The following is a 19,871-nucleotide window of genomic DNA, read 5'->3' as shown; positions in this document are numbered from 1 at the left end:
GCTTGAGCCAGATCATCTCCAAGGTCCCTTCCAACCTCAATTAATCTGTGATTAATGAAAATAGCTCCAGATACAAGCAGGCATTTTACCCAGCTGGAGCTCCAGCTTGTCTGTCCTTGTTGACCAGAGCAGGAGCCAGTGGTGGAGCACCTGAGTTCAAACCACCAGTGCCCTTGTACAAAAGGCACCCAAACAGGGTCAGCTTGAACAACAACCTTTTTTTTTTTTTTTTTTTTTGCCAAATATTGGTGGGAACTGCAACAGGCATTTGCCATTTCCTTCCTGGTTGCTGCTCTCTCGGTCAGGGTGACCTGTGTCCTCTCTCAGGGTGCTCTCTGCCCTTCTGCAGGCCTGCTCTGGAGAAACAAGTTTCAGGGAAAGCTGGAAACTTGGCAAACTTCTGTGGTATAAAGTGAATCTGGTGTTTCTTTTTAAAGGCTGAAAGCAAGTACAGCTCAGGAAGGGACAGTCCATTAAAAACAAAGATAAGAGAGTCTCTGGGTGCCTCTCTGCTGGCGGCGTCTGGCTTCCCATACAGACTTGATAAGGTGGGGAGTGCAGCAGGCACTGCCAGCTAAAAATAAACAAGGGAGCTGGTCTGTGTGGCTCTGGGTTAACCAGGTGTGGGGGGAAATGGTCCACAGCACCAGCTCGGGAAATCACACTGCTGGGTTTTGAAGGCAAAGGAGGATTTGCAGTGCTGTGCTCTAGGACTGGAGAGCAGCCCTACTGGGATGTTTAGCATGAGGCACAGGGTGGGTTTTTCCACATGGGTCAGCATGGGTTTGTGTCCCACCATGCTGCTCTTACTAGTGTTACTGGTGCTGCTCTTGGTGAGGTTTTGGTTCCTTGTCTGGGGCTCCCTGCCCTGGGGTTGGTGCATTTCTTCTTGCCATGGTATTGCTTAGAACACGTCAGTGGTGCCCTTGCAGCCCCAGCACCATCCTACTGGTTTGTACTGGAAGCAGTGGGACAGGGTTGCTGGGGGTGGCTGTGCCTATTGCCACCTTTGTGGTGACCCTAGGAGCTTGGTTGTACCTGGAGGATTTCTTTACCCTGGAGGCTCCTGTGGCAGCCATCTGGGTGTTGATCTGGGTCAAATCTTTTATTTCCTTTTTTAAAATTTTGGGGTTTTTTCTCTCTCTTTTCTTCCTGGAGACAAGTTTGGGCTTCCAGCTCAGCCCCAGCACCTCATGCTCTGCCTTGACAGCAGACAGAAATCCTCCTGAAGGAAGGGAAAGGAGCAATGCATGGATGCTGAGCCACGGCTGCAGATCCTGGTGTGGGGAAGCCAGGAGCTCTCCCAGGGTGGGTGTCAATGCTGAGGATGTTTTGGGGTCTGGGTGTGAGGGAGAGAGGGGGGTCCTGAGGGAGGAGCAACACTTCAGATTAAAGGATTTGCCAGTGTCTAATGAAACAAGAGCCGCCAGGCTTCCATTAATTAACAAATTAGCTCATCAAGACTCTTCCTAATTTGTCGAATATAAAGCTGCCCTATTAATTAAACAAGAGGATAGATTTTAATTTGCCTCGCAAAACAGCACATTTAATTGATAAATGGCTCATCTAAACCGTTCTTGGTTTCCAGGATCAGCAACAGGGGATGAGGGAGGTGTCAGCGCTGATCAGGCTGGGGCTTGGGGCCTCCCACTTGTCCCATCACTTCCTCCACTTGGAAAGACAAGGAAATAAACTGGAGGTCTCCTGGCATTTGGGGGATCTCCAGCCAGGATTAATTGTTCCTGTGACCTCTCCCCCACCAGATGTGCCAGGGAAGCAGCATCAAGCCTGGGGTACCTCACATTCCCCTTTACCAACCTGTTTGGTTTTTTTTCCTTTTCCCAGAAATCGTAGAGAAGTCTCAACAGGGGAGCAGGTGAATTATGTAAGTCCTGCCTGAGTTTTCAATTTAGCTCTATTGATTTATAAGGTCTTTTCAATTACTGGATCCTCCTTGGTGGCAGCGTGTGGAGCAGCTGTATGTGAGCTTCATACCCCAACAGGCCAGGCACCGTGGTGGGGACCTTCTGTGTCTGCTCCAGAGCCACCAGTGGTGAGGATCTCCTCTGCACTATTCAGTGAGTAAAAAACAGGAATTCATTAGCACAAAAACTTGCCTTAGATGAAGAAAAGACTGGAGGAAAATGGGAAGTGCTGGAGCTACCATTAACATGATGTATGAAGCAGTTAGAATTCAGGAGAAGGCACTTTGAAATCTCATTACATTTTCTTTTTCTTTTATTGTGTATGCATGGTTGGGTGGTTGCTGAGGGAGCTGGAGACTTAAAAAATAGGTGGACAGCAGCAACTGGCCTTTCCTCACTGCTGTCCCCTGCTGCCTTGAGGCTCTTGGACAATATCTGCTGGCTGGGGAAGCCACGGGGGGTCAGGAGCCCAAAAAGCTCTGAAATCTACCCAAAACCAGAGCAGCCCATGCCTGATCATTTCACTTTCTCTTCCTAGCGAGGGCTGGGGTATTAATAACCTTTTGGTGTAAAATGACTGCATTTTCAAAATTTCGTTATGTCTCTATGTTACAAGATATAAAGCAGAGACAAACCTAATTAAATTACAGATAATTAAATCACTGGCCCTTCTGGCAAAGCCTGTGGGGACGTGGTTGTTCCCTCCAGCTTTGCAAGGGATCTGAATCACTCAGCTCAGCTCTTCTCACAGCAGAGCTGGAGCCAAGGTGCCTGGAGATGTGGGGAAGGAGCCCAGCCCAGCCCAGCTGTGGGGAAGCTGGGGCAGAAGGGAACGTGATGCTTCTGGCAGATGGAGCAATTATGGAGAAGCAAGGCGTGGGGGGCTGAGATCACTGAGTCCAGCCATCAGCACAAAAAAACCCCAAAAGAACCAAACACGACCAACCACACACACTCCACCAAAAAACACCCACAAAACCCCCCACAACCTCAGCCACTAGAGCATGCCCCGAAGTGCCACATCTACATGTTTCTTTAATACCTCCAAGGATGGTGACTCAGGTCACACAACCCCATCCTGGCCTGGGAAAGGGGCTGGCAAAGCTGTCTTGAAGGAGCATCAGTGCTGGGACACGGGAATGTCCCTGTTTTGCTGCCACGCTCTGCAAGACTCGTGGGTCTGAGCTGAGACCTCCTGAACTCATCACATATGTGGACAGAGCCAGCCAGGCCATGGCCATTGCCTCCATGTCCCCGGGAGCTGCCGTGGGTGGGTGACCCCTGCCTCAGGGTCACCCTGTGCTGCTCCTATCGCTGTGCCAGAGATACGGGCGCTGTGGGATCAGACAGTTCCAGACAATCCTGACTCTGCTCTTTCCCTGCAGGATGCTGCCCTCCAAGATCATCAGGAATGTCCCAGCCCATGACCCTGAGCCAGCAGGGGAAGAGCCGTGTGTTCCAGCCAGGCTGCAAATGGGCACAGGAGCCTGTGGGAAGGGAGATCCAGAACTGCTTGTGTGGTCCAGTCCAGACAGACGGACAGATGGGAGGTGTTGGATCAGGCTTGGAGTTGCTGGGATGGATGGATGGATGGCCAAGACAGGCAGCATTGGATGCACAGCCAGGTGGGTGAGCCTGAGTGGGGTCAGAGTGGTCCAGAGGGATGGAGAAGGTTTTCTGGACAGTGGGGCAGGCAGTGCCAAGTGCTCCAGCTGGAAAAGGCCATGGTCAGCCAGAGCCAGCAGCAGTGATGGTGACCACGCGTTTCCTCTCCTTCCCCCAGCCCCCCTTGGTGACAGGGGCTGGATTTGGTTCCTGGGCTGTGTGTTCCCCCTGGCTGGAGGTGACAAACCCCTGCAGCTGTGGCACGTGGCTCCTGGGGCTTCGAGGAGCGGAGCTGTGACAGGGCAGAGGTTTATGGCTGCCATCGAGAGCGACAAGGGGCTGCTCTCCCCCCTGAATCCCCCAGGGTTAGATTAGCCTGTCTGTGAGGAAGCTTAATTGATTCTTTAGGTTAAAGCCTTTTCATCTGCACAGAGAAGCCGTGATGGGAATTCTCTAGAATGTGACACGGGGCGTTTGCGTGCAGCTCTGCCTCCCCGGGCTCCTGCTGGGCTCTGGTTTGTTGTCTTTCCAAAGCAAATTCAGGATCTGGTTTCCATCAACAGCACTAATTAATCCTTTTCAATATATTCCCAACATATATTTATTATTTTTTTTAAAAAATCATTGTCATTTTGGGAGCAGGGCTTCTGTGGGTGGTGCCAGCCCCTCCAGCACAGGGATGAGCTCTGGATATCAGGATGTCCAAATCCACGTCTGGCTGTGGGAGGAATCAGGGAGGGACCCTGGCGAGGGCATAGGTGTCTTGGCAACTCTCTCATCACTCCAGAAATAGTCCCAGTGCTGGCATGGGCTCAGGAATAAAACATATTTTGCTGTTATTTTTAACGGGGTGGGGGCAGCAGAGCCCCAGGGACCTGCACCAAGGCCACCCCCTCCCCCGGCTGAAACCAGGCTGAAAATGGCATCACTAGCTGGGAGCCAGCAGGCAGAGTGGCTGGGATGCTGAGCAGGGATGCTGAGCCTTCCCACAGGGAAGCAGAGGCTGTGCCACTTCCCAGCATGGAGCCCCACAGCCCCCACGCTGTTGGTGGTGGGAGGTGGGGTGAGGCCACTGGTAAAGTCAGAGAGTCCCAGACACTTGTGTCTGCAAAGCCTTGCTCCGTGGAGCAGTGGTTGGCCAGAAATCAATTGCAAGATTTTATATATTTTAAATATAATAATAATAGATCCTAAAGAAGGTTTTGTTACTGAGGTTTGGGAAGTTGAAACTGTGAGGGTGGTGAGACGCTGGCCCAGGCTGCCCAGGGAAGCTGTGGCTGCCCCATCCCTGGCAGTGTTGAAGGGCAGGTTGGATGGGGCTTGGAGCAGCCTGGGCTGGTGGGAGGTGTCCCTGCCCATGGCAGGAGGTTGGAACTGGATGATCTTGAAGGTGCCTTCCAACGCAAGCCAGTCTGGGGTTCTGGGATTCTATGACTAAGACAAATCCAGCTGGTGCCTTAAATAACTGGGCGTTTCCCGAGGGGTTTGTCAGGTCGCCCTGAGATGGCCGGAATACTCGTCTCTATCTGCTCGTTGCGCCGCTGCGGTCCCTGCCGGGGGGCGGCGGTGGGAGCAGCTCGGCCCGCGGCTCTTCGGAGCGATGCCGGGGGGCAGCAAGGAGGGGGAGCCCGTGTCAAGCTTCAGCAGCTTCGTAGCCAACGTGAGCTGTTAAAAACCCATCAGCATCGTCCTGCTCTCCGGCAGGATGCTCGGCAGGGGCTGCGTTTGACCCCCTCCATCCTAAATCCCCCCAGAGCCAGGAGTTGGTGGCCACTGTGCCACCAAATGAGGAGTGCAGGGGCCCCAGGAGAGGGCAGGGATGCTGCCAGCCACATCCTCACACCCACCAGCGTCCCAGCTGAGTTTTTGCACCGTCACAAATCCCTGAGTCTTCTCGTTTTCCAACCCCAGAGCTGGTGGTTTGTTCGGGTTTTTTTTCCCTTCTGAGATGCAGACACAAGCGGCCCCGGCTGGGAGTGGTTCCCACAAAAGATGTCATGTTAAAAAAACACACTCAGAGTTCGAGAAAAAGAGGCAAGTAGCACTTTTTCCACAAAAAAAAGGTTTCCAGGGTGACGTGGTGGGCGGAGAAAACACTCGGTTCTGGCAAAATTAACAATTTGGGGGTAAACTGGGGAAGTGGAGCAGCAGAGCGTCCCCTTTCCTTCCCGCCTCTGCTGAACAGCTGGGGATAAAAATCCTTCAAATTAGCTAAAGACCGTGAAATGAAGGAGCAGATCCGTGCCTGGGAGTTCAACTCCCTGGCCCTTGTGTTCCCAGCCCACCTTGCAGGAGGGTCTTCCCCTGCATGGAGGAGTTTGCTGCACTGCATGGCATTCCCTGGGGAATCCTGTTTGTGAGTGTGAATCCCGAAGGATTCAGCCATACTCTTGGTCTCTGAATGTTTCTGGGGAAGCGCTTGTTGAGGCTTTTTCCAGATTTATAGTGATGTCTCGAGGGGGAAAATGTAATTTTATATTCTCCATTAATCTTGTACAACAAAACACATGGAGAGGATCCTGCAGGGAATTAAAATTAATTAGTGGAGGCGATGGGGACTGACACGTAACTTGCAGAAAGGAGCTGGAATCGTTGTCAGTTTAATCCCTTAGTCAGCAGCTTCACTTCTTCGTCCCACCGCATCCATCCGTGGAGCCACAGCCAGCTGGTGGATCCATCAGCAGGATGAAGGGAAGTGTTTTCTGGAGGACAGCAGGGTATTTTGGAGCTTGGAGGTGTCTCAGCATCACCTGCCACTGGAGCAGGAATGTCCCCATCCTGCCCATCCTGGTTGTGGGATGAGGTGGGATGTGTTGGGACACGGTGGGACATCATGGGATGTGTTGGGACACGATGCTGTTTCCAGCCCTGGGGCTGCTGTGGGTTCGGGCAGGGCGATCCAAGCACAGCCCCGGCTCCTTCCTGTGCCACGTTGCTATTTATAGGCCTGGAGTTGCACGAGGTTGGGGCTGTTGTGTTGGGGTTTTTTCAGCGATTGTATCGGTTCAGCAAAATGGGGACAGCGAGGAGTCTCTCTGACATCCTGTCTGTGGGCTTTTTATTTGTGCAGTGAGGTTTCGTTTCCACCCGGCTGGCCAGGCAGGGCCGGGACACGGAGCTGGTTATTGCAGCAGGTCGTGAAGCCAAGAGCAGGAAGAATGAGCTTCCCACAACCTGGAAAGGCAGAGTGATGGTTATCCATGAGGATAACCCCGGTCCTGGAATGGGGCAGGCTTTGGGGCTGGGAAATGGGGTGGGAGCCCCATGTTGTGGCCTCGCTGCTGAACCCAGCTCCCTTCCCAGCCATTGTTTTCCCACGGCTCAGCCCAGGGTGAGGGAAAGCATTGCTGAAGGATGGAGAAAGCTCCCGCAGAGAGGGAAAATCTTGCTGCAGTTTCTTCCACATTAAGTGTGACATCTGCTTTGGGATGACTCAGGCAGGTTCCCACCACCCGTGTGGAGAGGAGGGTGAGCACCCACCCTGGCTGGGCTGGATCTGCCACGCTCCCCCTGGCACCCCAGCGTGGCAGGGAGGTGTTTGGGGGGGGTGTGTCAGAATATACCTAATCAGTTCCCCCAAACTGCTGAATTTAGAGCTGTGATTGCTCTGCTCAGTGGGGGTGGCATTGGGTGGGGGTGGCACGGGGTGTGTTTGCCAGGGATGTGGTGGATGCCAAAGACTCCACTGGTGCCCTGTGTCACGGTGGGAGGTGCCAGTCCCGTGCCCCTTCCCCAAGCTCTTTCCCATGGCTGCTCCAGCATTCCCACAGGTCCGTGGGAATGTGGGGCTTGTCCATCCATCTCCCACTGCAGGGTTTGCTGAGCAGGCAGTGCTGAGCTCCTCAGAGGGAACCCCCAAACCACCGTGCAGGGCAAACACCCAGGACATGACATTTTACCCCCTGTCAGCATGTTTTTAACTCTCGTCTTGCTGAGCACAGGGACAAGTGCCCGTGGGCCAAATCCTGCATCCTGCCTGGCCCAGTGCAAGTGGCAGGTGCCTGGGAAAGGACTCAGAGGCAAAGGGATGGACTGATCCTGCCCAGGCACATGGCTCAGCTCCCACCCCAGTGCTTGGGGGCTGCTGGGAAGCTGAGGCTCAGGACCCCCGGTGCTGCCAGGCTGGCTGTCACCGCAGCACAGCACCACTGCGGTGCTGGGCTCTGAGGAGCACCCGTGGCTGAGCACCCTCATGCATTGGGGTGGTTTTCTGAGATGTTTTTCGGGCTGTCTTTACAGCCAAGGATAATTAAGTACTCTTCATGTATGACCAGCCTTTCTGCTAGGGCAGCGGGTGAACCGGCTGGCGGTGAACCCTGCGCTGGTGTGTCCTGAAGGGATGGATCCTGCTCCTTTCCTGGCTGCATCCTGCTGGCAGGAGGGCTCTAAAATGGGGGCATCGCCCCCGCACCCCCTTCTGCTTCCCAGGCGATGTCCTGGGAGCCAAACCCTGCAGTGGGTTTAAGGGCGGGGCCGGGGGAAGCGCAGGGAGGGACACGGTGCCACATCAAGCACTGGGAGTTCTCCCAACCTCCTGCCCCGCGTGGGTGGGGGCTGCGCTGCTCCGCGCTCCCAAGCCGGGGGCTGTCCCGGAAAACCTCCCGCTCTCCTCCCTGCAGCCCCCTGAGCCCCATCCCTGCATCCAGCCTCCTCCAGCCCTCCGTGCCCCCCACGAGCCCATGTTAATGGGGCTGGGGGGTGGGAGGTGACAGAGCTGTCACCGCATCCTGGCGGTAATGAAATCCATCGGGGAAACCAGCCCCGCGGCTTTTGGGAGCCAGATTTGACGAAGGGAAGTGACTCAACGTCTTGGAAGGAGTTGGGGGGGGGGGGGGGGGGGGGTGTTGGGGGGGGTGTGGGTGGCTGAGGACAGCGGGTGACCCGGGATGGGGACAACACGGCGAGGTGGCTGCCAGCCACCTGCCTCCCCTCGGGGCCGGCAGCGCTCCGGAGCTCTCTGTGCTTCATTAGCCCTCGTTAGGGCGGCGTGTTCCTGGCTGGGGGGGCTGAGACAGGAAAGGAGGCCCCTCGGGAAGCGGCTTGTTGCTTCCTCATGCTGGGTCGCGGCAGGATCTGGGCCAGCGTTCCCAGCTCCCGGCGTCACACCCTCTCCCAGCTGTTGCTGGCGGAGCATCGTGCTGCCAAGAAAGCCCTGGTGATGGATGTGGCCGCTGCTCCTTCCCCCTCCCCTCGCCCTTAAATCCGGCGGGGAGCGGCTCTGTGCCTGCGCCTGGCCCCGCCGCACCGGGATCAGCTCAGGGATGCGATCCCGCTTCTTCCTGGGGAGCCTTCGGCGTCGGGGCTGGGCTGAGCCACTCCTCATCCCCGCCGGGCACGGGCAGCCCTGGCACCTTGGCCTCGCTGGCACGGAGAGCGTGGCACTGCACCAGGTATTTGGGAAGGTCGCTGGAAAGACGGAGATGGGGATACTGGGGGTACTGGGAGGTGTTACTGCAGTTGGTGATGGGATGGAGTGATGGGGCAGAACCAGCCCACGCTGCCCACACCACCAGGATCCTGTTTCCCATGGATTTTTAGTACTTTTGGGGGTGACCTGTGTTTCCTGCTGCCAGGAGGGGGACAGCTTCACCCAGGTGCATTGGGGTGCAGGGGGTTGGTGTCCCACTGGGGACCTGCTACGTGCCACAGATGCCACAAACGTGGCATGATCTGCTCCGCTGCTGGCACCGGCACCCACGGAGCTGCCACCACATCCCGGGGGTCCTGCAAAACCCTGGGAGTGGGGACACCAACGTGCTGGCCACGAGCCACCCGGGTTGGCACATCCCTGCTTGGTGCAGACGTCTGGACTTTTTCGGGTCCCTTCTCCTTTCCCAGAGCAGCCGATCCGGGTGCATCAGCAGGTTTCCTCCTGATTCAGCTGGGGGGGATGTTGCAACACGGGGTTGTGCAAAGGCAGCATCGACCCCACTGCTGGTTCCTCTTCTGCAGCTCCTGTGGGACCTCAGCCACGTGCTGGGGGGATTAATGTCCCCACGTCCCCAGGAGCATCACCCGAAGTTCCCTGGGTCACGCGTTTGGTGACAGGTTTCCCGTCATGGTGTTATGGGCTCTGTGGAACTTGGAATTTCTCCCTTGTGGGAGAGCCAGAAGTTGAGTGTTGGTGTTGGCGGGTGGCAGGGGTTCTGCCAGGCTCACTGCTGGCTCTGCTGGAACAGGGTGCTCCCAGGGTGGGTGTGTGGTGCTGGGTTTTGGTCCAGTCACTGCACGTGCATGAATTTTAAGTGTATTTCTCTTGGGATGAGCTTCCCTGGCTCGGGATGGAGGTTAGTGACCATCCATGCTGGATCACTGGATGCACCGTGCCCACTACAGAGTGCCACCCCTCTGCCTGGGGTCCTTCTGAGAACCAGGACAGGCTGATCCATCTCTGGGAACTCACTGCTGGATCCAGACCCACCTCAGCACGTGGGCCCCAGCTGGATGAACAGCTGGGAAGAAGCAGGATCTGGCAAGCAGTGCTGGAGGGGGCGGCACAGTGAAGGGGGGACCTGCTCCCCTCCTGCCATGCACCCCAGGGAGGGCTTTGGGGACCTGCATCTGTGAGGGCAGAAGCATCCCAGGCAGTGGGGCAGGGACATTGGGGTCTTGGGGAGCAGGGATGTGGGTGTTGTGGAGAGCACAGACATGGGTGTCCTGGGGAGCTGCGATGTGGAGGTTCGGGGGAGCTAGGATGTAGGGGTTCGGGGGAGCTGGGATGTGAGTGTCCTGGGAAGCAGGAATGTGGGGTCTAGGGAGCTGGGACAGCCCAGGGTGTAGATGCCCCGTCCCAGATTCCATCGGGCCCTTCGGCTGCTCTCCCCCCTCGCTGGGATCAAGAAGACCACAGCTTTTTGCACCAGTGAGGAATGCTCAAACCCTGCCCGAGGGATCCCACGGGAATCCTGATCCAGGCCCCAGCACCGAGGGCAGCCAGCTGCTCTGTCCCCTCTCTGTGTCCAGCTGAACCACCTCTACCAATGTCCTGAGTCCCCACATCCTGCCGCTGAGCATCGCTTCCCTCTTCGCAGGCTCTGCCCGTCTCAGCTCCCAGCCCAGCAGTTGCTTTATGCATTTATTACTTTTTTTTCCCCTTCATCCTCCCGTCAGCAAGAGGTGTGTGCCCTTCCCAGGATGAATTTAACCCCAGGGTCGGTGTTGTGCAAGCCCAGGGACATTTAATCCAGCCTCTGTGCACTCAGAAGCCTCGGGGGATTTATCAAGCTCAGGTAAATACTTCTGGGTTTTTATAGCAATATATGAATATTTATATTTTTTTAATGTACTTGGGAGGGAGGGGGTTGCTGTGACCGGGTGAAAATCATTGCTTGGCTCAAGGGATTTGCATCCAGTCGAGGTTTTTGGCTCCTCTGTTATTATAAAGTGAGTTTAGGGTTTGGTGTGGGGGGGTGGTGGTGGCCTCCTGGAGGTCACCACCACCCCAAGATCCCATTTTCTTCAGATTGTCCATAAAATCGCCCAATATTTGGAGCTGGGTTTTGCAGTCTGCGGTGACAGGAGCCCCTGTGGTGGTTTTGCAGGTGGGAAAGCTGCAGAGAGAGGAACTGGGTGTGAATTTGGAGAGAGGGAGGAGTGTGGGGGGGATGTCCTTAGAGCGTGGCAGTGTCACCTCGGTGGGGACAAGGAGAACAGGGAGCTTTTCTTTGCCATCCTGATCAAGATGCAGGGAACGTGGCATGCAGCTGCCAGCTGGGAGCTGGAGGATGCTCCTGGGGATCCGGGGGTGACTTTCCCACTTAGTGGTGGTGGGGGGGGGGGACAACACACTGTCTCCCATCCCTGACCACAGTCACGTCTGTCCCTCCGGCAGCAGGAGGGACAGGACTTATTTCCTTTTTCTTGGTTTCCTTCCTCTTTGTACCCTCAAAACCTTCAGCAGTTGAGAGCAGCCTCGCAAGTGGCACGCGAGCCTCTCCCTCTCGCCTCCCCACTTTGTCCCCAACCAGCTGTGATAAAGCCCAGGCCAAGGTTAGGGACATCCCCACAGGGCTGAGGCAGGTCCCTACAAGGGATGGAAATTTCCTGGGATTGCAGCAGTTTGTGTCCTGTCCCACCCACCTGGGCTGGGGTGATGCAGTGGGGAGGATGCTCAGAAAAAAGGGAGTTTTCTTAGTCTTTTTATTGCCTGCAAAGTGCCAGGAGATCAGATTCATGGCAGCCTATATATATATTTAAAAAAAGAGAGGAGATGAAAGAGCTTTGATGATCTTGGAAGCGGCTTGTGTCGTTTTAAGCAGCACAGAAACACAAACTGCCCTTTTTAAAGAAAATCTTTGCCCGTGGAGGTACAAACGCCCAAGATTTTCCCTTTTACTACTCAACCCTTCAAAGAACAGGGAGGACAGGGAGCGAAGGGAGGGGTCAGCTTCACCCAGGCTTGTACTCAGACCCGGGCGCTCTGTGCCAGGGAAGGCTGCGTTCCTTTGCCCAGCTCCTGCAGGAGCTGAATCCTGGGAAGAGCATGACCTGTGTTTTGAGGTTCCCCAGCAGTTCCCAGCTGGATTGGGGTGCCTTCTCCATTGGGATGACCCCAGACAGTGGGCAGCTTGTGGAGCCCCGACCTGGCCCGTCCTGCCTGGCTGGCTCTGCCCAGATAAACACTGACTCATGTTGTTATTCCGTCCCACCCTGGGCATGGTGGCTTTTTTAGGGCTGCCTTTTCCAGCCAGTCCTTTTTTTTTTTTTTTTTTTCCCCTTTTCACCCGGGGTGGGGGGAATGAAGCCTTAACCAGGGATGCTCCGTGGTAGTGAAGCAGGGATGTGTCCAAGTGCCATGGATACAGGTAGGTCTTGGGCTTCCCTGCCACCCTGCAGAGCCCCGTGCCTCAGTTTCCCCTGCTTCCCTCTGTCTCGGTGGTCCCATGCTGGCAGTGATAAGGGAGGGCCACCAGTCTGAATCGTCACTGTGCTCAGCACCAGGCTGTCATGGGTGCTCAGCGTGCTGCTGCTGGCATCCTGCATCCCTGTCCCCTTCCCTGGAGCTGGCTGGAGGGTTGAGGAACGGGTGGCAGGACTGGGACCACAGCCAGGAGCAGCACTGGTACAAGCCAGGGCTTGGGGGCCAGGCTGAGCTGCCCTTTGCTGGGCATGTTTTGGGTGGGGGGGTTCACGCCAGGGGCTGGGGCTCCATCCCAGGCATCCTGCCATGACCAGGGTGCTGCTCAGCATCTCTCCCTGTGCTGGCTGTTGCCATGGCGATTGGTGGCTCAAAGAAGGGTGAACTGGAGCTGGGTGCCCAGAGCTGCTTTCCCATTCTTTTCGTTTCCTTGCTTTTCCTGTTGACAATCCCTGGTGTGGGACTGGATCCCAGTGGTGACATCTCTCCCGTGTAACCCCGGGCTGGAAAAATGTGGGTGTTGGAGGGATGGGGTGGCTTTGGCTTGGGATGGGTTCCCTAGGACATACTCCCCCTCAGGATCCAGCCCGTGGTCTGGGACAGGAGGTATAAACTCCCTTGGAACTGGGATTTCTGCCGTGAGAGAGAAATCCAGGGCTCTGGCTAGTCCGGGGGGGGGCAGCGAGGTGCTGCTTCCCTGCCGTGTCCTCCCCAAAGCTCCTCAGAGGAGCGACTGCGCGTTTTCCCCAAACATCTGTCAGCAATTCCCATCCCCGGGAAGCGGGGCTGTGCCGGGGCTGCGGGGGCACCCCCCGCCCTCCCCCCCGGGAAGTGGCTTCGGGGTGCGCCGGGACCTCGGAAACCGCTGCCGGGAGGGAGGGGAAATGCTCGGCGTGCCTGGGGGAGGCAGCAGCTGTGCAGGCAGGGCTGGCAGGGGCCAACAGAGCCCACCCTGCTCACCCACCTGCTTCCCATGGGAGTCTGTCTGTCCTGTCCCGCCGTGTCCCTTGCACACTTAGCACCCCGTGGGTGCTTTCGGGGGGAGGACAAGCATTCAGCTCAGGGCACCCCCAGTTTCCCCAGGGTTGGGGCAGAGGGTGGTGTGCTTGTGGGGACCCCCACCCTGGCACAAGGTTCTGCAGGATCATGGGGGTAGAAGCACGATGTACTTTGACAGCACAGGTAGGATCTGGTGTGCTCAGAGGCTGGTCTGCTGGTTGGCTTTGGTTTTATTTGGGTCTCTTTGGGTCTCATAGCGTTTCTTTAAATTTCTTGGGGTTTCTTTGGTGTTACTTGATTCCCTCCTCCCCCAGACTGTACCAGTGCCTCCAGTACCTCCTGCCTGCTGGCACTGGGGGAGGCAGAAGGCAGTGCTAGGAGCCTGCCTGGCTCTAGAAGTGCCTGGTGCAGGCAGCTGCCTGCTCGGGCAGTATCCGTGCCCGGCAGTGCCCCCTGCCAGAGCTCTGAGCATCCCCTGCCCTCCCTGGGCACGGCCGCATCCCTGGCATGTGGATCCAGCCCAGCTCCCCCCTTCCCCACTCACATCCGTCCCCCCCGCCCGTCTGGGCCAGCCACAGAAGAGCTTTTGCCCAGAAAAGCTGGATTTGAACATTTTCTGCAGTTCTCTCCATTTCCTGTTGCCTTCCCAAGAACAACATCCCTGACCTCATCCTCCCCCGGTGCACACCAGGATGCTGGTGCATGAGCCGCCCGGCGGGAAACCCAGCCCAGATCCCACGGGCCAGACTCAGCCTTCCCAGGTACCAGAACGAATCGAGCTGTGGGAATGATGGGGCTGAAAGGAGGTTTTGGGTAGATCCTGCGCTTGGTTTTGTGGAAGTGGGAGGACAGGGCTGGACGGGCTGACGAGCAGTGTGGTTTTGGCTTGAGCTGGGCAGAGGAGCACTGAGACATGCTGTGATTAGATGGATTTTAATTTTTTTTTCCAAATGTTGGGTTGTTGGTTTGGGGTGTTGTTTTTTGGTTTTTTTTTTTGAGCAAGAAATGGGGAGGTTTCACGCAGCTGCCCCTCGGGCTCCTGGAAACAATCCCATCACCTGCCAAATCCCAGGGGGAAGTGGAGCCCTGGTGTTCCCATTGCTCTCCAGCCACTGTCAGCCCCTAGTCCTGAGTGGGGAACCTGGGATTGTTCATCCCATCCAACCTGGCGGAGGTCATGGGGTGGTGGATTCTTTTCCCTCACCTGCCCTGTCCATCAGGCAAATGTTAAAACCCAATAAAAAGGGTGGGGTAGGATGTGATGCAATGGGGTGGAATGTAATGGGGTGGGATGGGTGGGATGTAATGGAGTGGGGTGGGATGGAGTTGAGTAGGGTGGGATGTGATGCAGTGGGATAGGCTGCAACAGGGTTGATGAGGTGGGGTGGGATGTGTTAGGGTGGGGTGGGCTGCAATCAGATGCAATGGGATGTGGTGAAATGGAGATGGAGCTGTGGTCTCCCCCACCTTTCTGCAGCTTTGCCGTTGGGAGGGTGATGACATGCAAACCACTGGGCTGTGGTGGCCGTGGCCAGGACGGCTCGTTGCCCAGGAACATGATCAGTCAGCACAGTTACAGCCAGCCCTGCTGAGCCTGCTCCTTCCACCTGCTCATCAGCTTTAATTCATCCTTTTGGCCATCAAGGCTTCTTCAGGGCAAGGCCTCCTTCCAGCTCTAATTCCCAAGCTTTGCCCTAAGTTCTTATTTATTGCAGCTGCTCTTCACCTCCCGGAGCTTGGCAAGGGGGAGGTGATAGGGCTGGGATTTAAGCCCCCAGCCAGGGACTTTGCAGTGATGGGAGCAGCAAGAATTGCAGGAAGGAACAGGAGGAAAAGCCCAGGGAGAAACAATAGGTTATAACATAAAACCAGCCCAGTTCAGAGCTGGGCTGGCAGGGAGGGCACTGAAACTCCCCAAGAACAGGAGGGTCTAGCCTGGGTAGGCAGAGCCAGGTCCCTCCCACGGGGACGCACTGGCTGCGGTGCCCTGGGATTGCAGCAACCAGCTCTCCTCATTATCACAATTAGCTTTTATCAAATACGATTTAATCAGAGAAGTAACCCTATGAGAGTCCAGGCAGCTCATACATGTTTATGGTATTAAGGCTTGATGGTGGAGTCCTTGCCATGTACCTGCTGGTGCTGGACCCACTCACCGACTGAGGTGTCCTGTTGGATGCTTGCATCCAGTGTGGGGGCCAGGATTTCTGTGTGGGGTTATCCTGAAAGCTGCTGGGATCACGACAGGACCCCAACTTCACCCACTCTGTGGTGGGGGGAGCCCAGGCCAGTACAACCTCCTGGGGAGGCTGCACAGGGTTAAATTGTGGTGGCCAAGTGTCAGTTTCCTCCCTTTTGTTTGAGCTCTGCTTCAATATTTCAGCTTCATCCCTAGACCACTGTAGAGGGACCTGTCACCCTGCTGTGGGACACTGACCCATCTCACCTCTCCTGCATCCCACCGGGCATCCAGCTGTGGAGCCAAGCGAGGTAAGAGGGTCCAGCAGTGGGGTCATCACACCAGTCCTTGGTGTCACTTGGGTACCTGGTGAGCCACACACTGGATTGCAGTCTGATTTGCTGGGTGCTTGGGAGAAAAAAATAAAATAAAATAAAATACAAGCCATAATATTTTGCAGATTGGAAGGTCCCCAGGCTGTTCATGAGCTGTTAATGAGCATCACTCTAGTTTTCCCCCAGCAGCTGGTGGGTAATAGGCATTTTTTTTACAGGATGAGGCTACGGCCACATCCTAGTGGAGATGAGAGATTGAATCACATCCTGTGGCTGGTGGCTCTTGGTCAGGTGGAAACCCAGTGAGGAGCCATGGGAGCATCTTCCTCCGGGGGCAGGGTCTCCACAGATCCCAGGACATGTGTGCTCCGTCCCCTCGTCCCCATGGCCCCTCGTCCCTGTGGGTGCTGGGGGGCTGGGGTCCATCCCCCTGGCTGGGCTTGTGGTGGTTACCACCATGGGTTTGCTCAGCAGAAACATGCAGAGAAATATCACCAGCCAGAGAGCCCAGGACCAACCATGTTGTTGCTTGTTTGCAGATCATGGCGCTTTCCAATTTGTCCAGTTACTTGGACGATGTCGATAACTACAGTGACTATGCAGATTACACCTACGAGGACACCAGCAGTGTGTGGACAGACCCATCCCATGACCCAAAGGACATTGCAAGGATCCTCTCTGTTGTCATCTATAGCGTGTCTTGCGTGTTGGGCATCCTGGGGAATGGCCTCGTCATCGCCATCATCACTCTGAAGATGAAGAAGTCCGTCAATGCCATCTGGTTCCTCAACCTGGCTGTCGCTGACTTCCTCTTCAACATCTTCCTGCCCATCAACATTACTTACACGGCTATGAGGTACAACTGGATCTTTGGTACAGTCATGTGCAAGCTGAACTCCTTCCTCCTCATCCTCAACATGTACACCAGTGTCCTGCTGCTCACCACCATCAGCTTTGATCGCTACGTGTCTGTGGTTTTTCCTGTCTGGTCTCAAAACCATCGTTCCACCAACCTCGCCTACCTGGTTTGCTCCATTATCTGGACAATTGGCATCATCATGAGCTGCCCTTCTCTTGTCTTCCGAGACACCGCACAAACCCGCGACTCCGTCATCTGTTTTAGCAACTTCTCCCTCTCCAGGAATAAATCTTACCAAGCCCTGGCACTAATGAGGCACCAAACGGTGAACATCACCAGGTTCCTCGCCGGGTACATCCTTCCCATAACCATCATCACGTTCTGCTACATTGCCATCGTCTTCAACTTGCGCCGGAACCGCCTTGCCAAGTCCAAAAAGCCCTTCAAGATCATCGTCAGCATTATAGTCACTTTCTTCCTTTGCTGGAGTCCCTACCACCTGCTGAACCTCCTGGAAACAAAGCCTGATGTGATCCCACACTCTGTGTTTGAGATCAGCATCCCCATAACCACGGCGCTCGCTGCCTCCAACAGCTGCATGAACCCTGTCCTCTACGTCTTCATGGGCCAGGACTTCAAGAAGTTTAAGGTCACCATCCTTTCCAGATTGGTGAATGCCCTCAGCGAGGAGACAGGCCACTCCAGCATCGTTCACAGGAGCTTCTCCAAGATGTCTTCAATGACTGAGAAGGAGATGACAGTCCTCTAAACTCTGGATGCCTTGAGGAGGGACATAGTCCTCTGCTATTGCCCACACCTGCCACCATGATGGTGGCCACCAACGATACCTGCTGCAGCAAAACGGGTGATGCTCTTTCCATGTCCTCTATGTAGCTACTCACGGTAATGTCCTCAAGTATATTGGTACTGGTGCAATGTGGTTTTAACTGTGTTTTGGGCACTTTGCACCCAGAGCAGGCCAGAGAAGTGCCTTCATAAGAGGGGTTGGAATATCCCAACCGTGATGAACCAGGACATCTTCATGTCTTTTAAGTGATCCAGACCTGCCAGGATAGGGACTAGGTCTGGGCACAGGGTCTCTGATGTTGAAAACTTGGAGAAAAAAAGAAAGAGGTTCATTTAAAGTGTCTTTTGAGCAAACCCCTGCTGTGATGGGCATGTTTCATGTGGTACGTTTTGTAGAGTGGTTTGATGCTTGGGACTGTGAGTCGTTCATGCAAAGTGCTGGGGAGCAGGTCCATAGGCTGGGAAGGGTTGTCCCAGGGAGGACCTGCTGAACCCTCCAGAACTGAGTGGACTTGGTGAATGGCTCCATAGTTGTCTGCTCCTTGGTGGGATCACTTGGTTATAGAATCATGGAATAGCTGGGTTGGAAGGAATCTTAAAAATCATCCAGTGCGTAGCCCTGATCCCTGGGCTTGCAGGTAAGATCTTCTGAAGGTCTCCCCAACATCCCTCCAGACGCCCCAGGACCAGCAGGGCATTGCTGCTCCATCCCCTCTATCCCAGCAGGGATTGGGAGGAGGGTGGGGACAAGAAGGGAAGAAATCCCTGGAGCTTCACCTGTCAATGCCTCTAACCCACCAGGTGTTGAGTGAACCTCCCCTGGAATTTCAGTGATTCCTGTTCCCACATCAAGGCTGACAAAGAGATCAAACAGATCCCATTAAAAATGCATCTCTACAAAAGAGAAGCAGGGCAGGAATACTCCTCACAAACCCTCAGCTCCATGTGCACCAGCCAGATTTTTCCTCCCCTTCCAGCAGCATGGCACAGAGATCCCACTCAATACCAGCCCAGTTCCTCTGGTATTCCCAAAATGCGTCCCTCCAGCTCTCCAGTTTATTTTTCAGTGCTGGAGGTTGTGTTGGCCCTGGGCTTGGCCACAGTCCCTGTGGTGATGGGAAGATCCACTGTATTAAATTGTGGGTCCTTGGAGGTGTCTCAGTGACCCTGGTCCTGCTCCCACAGGGAATGACAGACTCGTTGCTCTGCTGGCTAATGGCCTTCGCTGGCAATTAATGTGTTCTCTTGATTAATGCTGGCAGGAGGTTAATGACACCATGGCCACCTCGAGACTGATGTGTGAAAATTGTAATTAGTGTCCAGAGATGAGGCTCGGTGGGAGCTGCAGCTCCAGGGCCAGGTTACACAGTGAATCAGCACCAAGGGCCCACATATCCAGCCCTGAGACCCCAACCCCCAGTCCAGGACCCCCATGTCAAGCCCTGGGACCCTGATCCTGAACCCAGGACTCCACCCTGTCCACCCCACAACACAAAGACCCCGTTTCCTTGCCTCAGCCCTCTCTTCTTTCCCTACCCATTGGGGTCCCACACAGCCCAGGTGCTGGGGGGGGCTCAGCACCCCCAGCCCCCCAGTGCAGGACATGTCCTCACCTGATGCATCCTGGTGATGTGCCAAACCCGCCCCCTCCCCACTGCTGCCTCCCCAAAATTACCCACAGGTGACAAGGCCCCAGAACTTGAGCCTGAGTCTCATTTCACACCAGCAGCTGGGAAATTACTCCAGAATCCACCAAAAATCACTTCTGTGGAACATGTTCCCATCCTTAACGACTGTTCTTTTTCAATTAGCTGTCATGGCCCTGAAATAAAGCTGCTTTTTCCCTCCCCCATAAATCCATCCCTTTATCTAGAACTGGAATTAAGAAGACAGGGAAAAAAAAAAAAAAAGAGAAGAATAAACATATTCCCCTTTCCTTGATGCCAGGTGGGTTGGAGCCATGGTTAAATTATCTCTGCTGCGTTCAGGCAGATCATCAGCTGTAAATTTTATGGAAAACAGTAAAGCTGATAAATAAACATGGTTCTTTTGTCAGGGATGAATATTATTGCAGCTCAGATTTAGAGCTCCCGTCTCCTCCAGGTTATTTAGCTTTTGTGAAAGTGCTGTCGCAGCTTCTGTGCTATCAGGTGGGTTCTTGCCCTCTCATTTAACCAGCAGCAGGAATTTTGTGTGTGATTTAGTAAGGGAGGGAGTCCCTTCCCTCTGACCTGCTCTGGGTGCCCCCCTTTGCCCCCCACCATCTCAGCATCATTTCCATCACTGAGCTCATTGCTCAGAACCC

The 19,871-nt window shown here is 55.1% G+C and overlaps 1 protein-coding gene across 3 annotated transcripts; it reads left to right on the top strand.

Annotated features, from left to right (window-relative positions):
* Positions 1–8,412: 8,412 nt before the first annotated feature.
* On the top strand, positions 8,413–17,920 carry CMKLR1 (chemerin chemokine-like receptor 1). 3 transcript variants are annotated; one of them, XM_051634096.1, is made up of 5 exons: positions 8,413–8,920; positions 10,641–10,759; positions 14,009–14,147; positions 15,770–15,876; positions 16,440–17,920. In XM_051634096.1, exon 5 carries the CDS (start codon positions 16,443–16,445, stop codon positions 17,526–17,528), a length of 1,086 nt encoding a protein of 361 aa, XP_051490056.1. In that variant the 5' UTR covers positions 8,413–8,920; positions 10,641–10,759; positions 14,009–14,147; positions 15,770–15,876; positions 16,440–16,442; the 3' UTR covers positions 17,529–17,920. The 3 variants fall into 3 exon arrangements, with proteins under 3 accessions (XP_051490056.1, XP_051490055.1, XP_051490057.1); XM_051634095.1 differs by lacking the exon at positions 14,009–14,147; XM_051634097.1 differs by lacking the exons at positions 10,641–10,759; positions 14,009–14,147.
* Positions 17,921–19,871: the final 1,951 nt, after the last annotated feature.

The sequence above is a fragment of the Apus apus genome, chromosome 16 (assembly GCF_020740795.1).
Source record: "Apus apus isolate bApuApu2 chromosome 16, bApuApu2.pri.cur, whole genome shotgun sequence".
Classification (NCBI taxonomy): Eukaryota; Metazoa; Chordata; class Aves; order Apodiformes; family Apodidae; genus Apus; species Apus apus.
Note: the sequence above shows the minus strand (reverse complement) of the source record. Positions and strands in the feature narration are given on the sequence as shown.

Coding starts and splice junctions, on each gene's coding strand:
- CMKLR1 (XM_051634097.1), top strand. CDS start 16,443: ATGGCGCTTTCCAATTTGTCCAGTTACTTGGACGATGTCGATAACTAC.